Source organism: Bufo gargarizans, unplaced genomic scaffold, assembly GCF_014858855.1.
Source record: "Bufo gargarizans isolate SCDJY-AF-19 unplaced genomic scaffold, ASM1485885v1 original_scaffold_1838_pilon, whole genome shotgun sequence".
NCBI lineage: Eukaryota > Metazoa > Chordata > Amphibia > Anura > Bufonidae > Bufo > Bufo gargarizans.
This window is the reverse complement of record NW_025334539.1, coordinates 164,557-169,868: the sequence shown is the minus strand read 5'-3', so window position 1 is coordinate 169,868 and position 5,312 is coordinate 164,557. Positions and strand designations below refer to the sequence as shown.

The window sequence follows — 5,312 nt, the reverse complement described above, 5'->3', positions numbered from 1 at the left end:
CTTCCTTTCTTCCAAAGGTGGTCTCTGACTTCCATATCAACGAAGAAATTGTCCTTCCTTCTCTGTGTCCCTCTCCTTTACAACCTAAAGAAAGGGAGTTGCATCACTTGGATGTTGTCAGAGCTCTTAGGATCTATTTTTAGCATCCTCCGCTCCCTTCCTCCGTACGGACTCCCTCTTTCTCATTCCGGAGGGTCCTCGCAAGGGATTGCCAACTTGGAGGCTGCCAATCGCATGTTGGATTCGGGCTGAAATTACAGAGGTTTACCGCACCCGGGAAAGAGTCCCCTTCCCCCCCCTTAGGTGTCACGGCTCACTCCACCAGAGCGGTGGGTGCATCTTGGGCTCGGAGGAATCGTGCTTCAGCTGCACAGTTGTGTAAGGCGGCTACTTGGTCCTCCTTACATACTTTCACAAAATTTTACTGCATCGGCGGACGCTGCCTTGGGCCGCTTGGTCTTGCAGGCGGCAGTTACCTAGATGCCTGCAGGGACGATGTTTCCATGGGGCTGTGTTTTTTTTTTTTTTTCTTTCCCTGCTTGTGGACGTCCCACGGTTCCTGTGTCCCCCAATGAATATGGGCGAGAAAAGGAGATTTTTGTATAACTTGCCTTTCTCGCTCTTCATTGGGGGACGCAGCACCCACCCAGTATTGTTCAACTACAGCTGTGGCTGTTCTGGTTAGAGCCCCATTGGGTTTTTGACATGGTTGGTGTTCCATGTTTTTCTTGGGGTGGCTTGCTTCTCCTACTGCGTGTACACAAACTGAAGCTCTCTCTCCAGGCTGGAGGGGGTATAGCTGCCAGGGGACGAGCTAACAGATTTATCTAGTGTCAACGCCTCCTAGAGAACATAGCTATACCCATGGTCTCTGTGTCCACCAATGAAGAGCGAGAAAGAGATTTTACTGGTAAGTTATGCATAAATCTCCTTTTTGCGGATCACACATGGCCAGCGCTATATAGAGAATGCCTATTCTTGTCCGCAACGCTGCAGCTCCGTCCCATGATGGAGAGCAATCGGCAAGTAGTGGTGTCTTCTAGCATTTAAAGGGATTTACAAGATTGTAAAAGCTAGGGTCCAGGCGGAGGAAGGTGTAAAATAATGAATTTACCATCACTCGCCTATTGAATCGCAGCAGTGGCCGGTTCGTTGGTAAGTCATGCTGATTTTGGGATTGTCCACCTTCCCCAACTCATTTGTGGTTGAAGGCTTACATGTAGCCTCAGATGTATATCAGCCAGACCTGCCAGCCTTCTGATGTGTATAGAGTCCTGATGACTTGGGGGAGAATTGTTGGGCTGTTTCCACATGCCTGATCCTGGGAGACGTGCTGCTTCCAGAGTAGTCTGCGTGCTCAGCCATGTTGGTCCGTCTTTCAGACAGTGGAACGAGCCCGTGGCCAGCAGTTATCTTGTGTATTGCCGTCCTGCTGCCGCTGTCACCATGCTCGGGTGCAGTCTCAATCTTTAGATCCTCTATTTTCTGCTTTACTCTTCTAGCGCCTCCGAACATTATGCGGATCCTGGTCCTGACTGTGGAGGAGAGATACAGAAGCGTGACTCTGCAGATGAAGACACGTACGTATTACAGGATCGCTCCCTGCAGTGGGGCCCATCCTTCATCTCTGCCTCCTGTGGCCTTACACTTGCAACCTGCACGTGATGGCGACACGTGGGGCGGGTGGAAGTGGCAATGAACTCTCCCTTTCCTTTGGGAATATGCAGGAAAGGTCTTGCCACGGGATTTCCACAGGATGGTTCTGTGGTGTGTGCGGTCGGCCATGCCAGAGGTAATCTTGGTGTCTCCCTGTCCTAGGCTGCCCGTAACGTCCTCCGTATTCGACGAGAACAGCAACTACTTACTGCAAGAGGAATCTGAGAGCAAGCATTGCAGAGACAAGGAAGGGTGCGTGATTGATGCTGCTGGGTTATAATCGTCTAGTCGTAGATTATAGAGATCAGACCTTGTGAGCAAAACACATCAGCCGCCGCACAGATCTGTCTGTCTGACGTTTTGGTACAATGTTTCAGCCTGGAGTCCAGAGCATTGTCTAGACCAGGACCCTTCAGCACTCCAGCTTTTGTAAAATCACATCTCTCACCATTCCCTGCTGACGGCTGATAGTCTGCTGGGAGTTGTAGTTCTGCAGCAGCTGGAGGGGGCCGCATGTTGTGCATCCCTGGTCTAGACAGATTACATCGGTTTCCACTTGTCAGCTTAGAGCAGGACTAGCCATGTACAGGCTTACTTCCTGAGTGTTCTTTCACTGACAGGAAGCAGAGATCTGTTAGAGAAATACGTAATAAAACGTGAGAAAATAAAAGTAGGCGACAGAAGCAGGAATTTAGTTTGTGTTATACCTTATTTCAATGATTATAATGCTATGTATGTACTGCTGTATCTGAATCGTGTGTCGGACAACGTATCTTTGTTTTAACTTAAGACAACTCTTCTGTTTAAATTGTTTTTATATAACAATAATAATGTTCAAAAAAATAAATAAGGAACGTGTCATGTACTGAAAACCTCCCCAAACAATTGAAGAACTCCTTGCCGGATCCCCCTCCGCTCCCCACCTCTGGCATCAGCGGTGATGTAGGTGTATACAGCACATGACCGCTGCAGCCAATAACTGGCCTCAGTGAAATACAGCGCAAGACCATTGCAGCAGTCGTGTGCTATATACAGCTCGAGTCACCGCTGCCGCCTGTAATTGCAAACTGGAGGTGAGGAGTAGTGTTGAGCGAACTTGTGTTTTAAGTTCGGCGTCTAAAGTTCGGGTTATTGAAGTATCCCGTTATGGATTCTAAATTCAGTTATGGTCCATGGTAGCAGAATCCATAACTGGATACTTCGATAACCCGAACTTTAGACGCGGGAACATAAAACACAAGTTCGCTCAACACTAGTGAGGAGCTGCAGGACTCGGTGGGGTGAAGCTTTTATCACATTCAGCGTCTCTGCGGAGGGTTTATGTACATCAGGGAACCCCTTTAGTAGCACTCTGCTTACAATTATACCTGTTATCAGCTTTTGTATAGAGGATTGTCTCGATTTACGATGGGTTACAATCCCTTGTCTTTCATTTCTAGGCAGAACGACCCAGCGGAGCAGCAAGTGGTACGTGCAGTACAATGGCCTCTTGTCTATCGGGGTAGCTGGGATGTGTCTGGTATTCAGTGCGTTACATGCACTGTACACAGAGATCAGTCATGGACACTTGATTAGTGAAGAACATTGCTTTGGCCATCAGAAAGAAAAACATGCGAGTTACTAGGATCAGAGCATTTCCCTGTTCACCATGTAGTAATGTCACCGGTGTTCAGTGATGCATCTGATCTGTTCTAGCAGCTCTGCAGCCTCCATGATGTGGCTGCAGCAGGACAGAGGCTTCTCACATACCGTGCAGCGTGGTGCAAATCGGCCGCACTGCGGACACCGTCCCGTTCATTTCAGTGAGAGACGTGGAGAGCATCTCATTACTCTCTGCAAGGAACTGTCCAGGATTCTGATGTTCATGTCTGGGTATGTAACATCCCTTGGCACCGGTGCACGTCTGGGATCTGCAGCCCGGGCCATCAGAAGTTAAAGGGGTTCTCCGGCTTTTACTATTGATGACCTATCGTCCATATCATTTCAGCGGGGGTCCGACACCTGGCACCCCTCCTATCGGCTGTATGAGGAGACTGAGCACATGCCGTCTCCCTTCTTTCTTCCTGTTCACCGCTGCTGTCTATGGTTTTTGCCATAGAGGTCATCAATAGTAAAAGCCTAGACAACCACTTTAAATGTATAATAGAAGGTTTCTGGCTTGGGGGATTGCAACGCCTCAAGTGAAACGTTTAACCCCTTTAACAACCAGAGTGTTTCAGTTGACCAGATCGCTGCTCATCTGACCTGAAATGACAGTTTCATAATTACTGCTGCCCTGTACTTCTATCATCCCCTGGGGGCCATAGAAAAACAGTGGGCAGCCATTAAAGTGAAGTTCCTTGCAGAGACCGATGAATAGATGTGGGGGTCTCTGGTGGATGAGGAGGACCGCCACATCAGAGCTGCAGGCTTCTGAATCACAGTTGAACTTTGTCGTGACCTAACCGCAGTTCACATAAAATATGGCCATCCAGCCAAAGCCCAGAGTCCAATTCCACTTCAGTCTTTCCTCGTAACGTGTTTCCTTGTCCAGTTCTTGTCTTGTAGGATTTCTGCACAGGAAAGTGATGTCCCACCCGTCCAGAGCACTGATGGAAGAAACGACCATATGGTTCAGTCAGAGGACCCTGTAGATCATAAGGAAGAACCCAAAGAGTATAAGATTGCTGAAGATAACAAAGACCTTAAGGAAAACAGTCTGGAGGAAGCCGCACACTCCTCTCGAAATGGAGACCAGAGGAGCAGAGCGGACAAAAAGCCGAAGGAGCATAATGAAGTAAAGAAGAAAGATCGCCACGAGGGTAAAGACAAGAGGGACTCTGAGAAGGACAAATCGCAGGAGAAAACCACAGACAGAGTAAAGGCGGAAGAACAGGAGCAGAAGAAGGCAAGTTATGCAAAGGAGCAAAAGGACCGCTCCAAGTCCAAGGAGGACGGACACAAGGATGGACACAAGGACCGCTCCAAGTCCAAGGAGGATGGACACAAGGACCGCTCCAAGGAGGTTGGACACAAGGACCGCTCCAAGTCCAAGGAGGATGGACACAAGAACCGCTCCAAGGAGGATGGACACAAGGACCGTTCCAAGTCCAATGAAGAAAAACACAAGGACCGCTCCAAGGAAGACAGACACAAGGCCTCTGGGCAGAGCAAGCACCAGGTAAAGGAGGAAACTCCAGACACCCATGCACTTCACAAAGACAATGGAAAGGACACAAAGGCTGGAGTTCTGAAGATGACCCTAGTGGATCTGGACCTGTTTCAGGAAGCCCTGACCGATGATAAGAGGCACAAGTTGAAGGACAGCACCAAGGGGAAGTCCCTGGACAAGAAAACATCTGGCGAAAAGCAAAAGGATCAGCACAAAAAGAGTGATAAAGACACTAAAAGGCATCACAGTGAGGAAACAAAAGGTATAAAGAGAGAACTGGAAGAAGTAGTAGTGGAGGCAGAACAGAAGAAATCAAAGGTGGATCCCGAGAAAGACGAGAAGGTCCAGGAGAAGGAGAAATCAAGGAGCAAAGCAAGCAAAAAGAGGAAGAATGCAGAAGACGAGGAAGGAGACACCAAAGCCAAGAGGACCAAGGAGGCCAAGCAGAAAGAGGAGGACTCCAAGTGGAAGTGGTGAGGTCACACTGCTGTTGTAGTGGATGATG

General features: G+C 48.7%; 1 protein-coding gene across 1 annotated transcript; it reads left to right on the top strand.

Annotated features, from left to right (window-relative positions):
- The first annotated feature begins 1,783 nt into the window (after window positions 1-1,783).
- On the top strand, window positions 1,784-5,312 carry LOC122923730 (pre-mRNA-splicing factor 38B-like). Its single transcript, XM_044274581.1, has 3 exons — window positions 1,784-1,908; window positions 3,096-3,123; window positions 4,190-5,312. The coding sequence occupies exons 1-3, from the start codon at window positions 1,784-1,786 to the stop codon at window positions 5,282-5,284; spliced, it is 1,248 nt and encodes a 415-aa protein (XP_044130516.1). The 3' UTR covers window positions 5,285-5,312.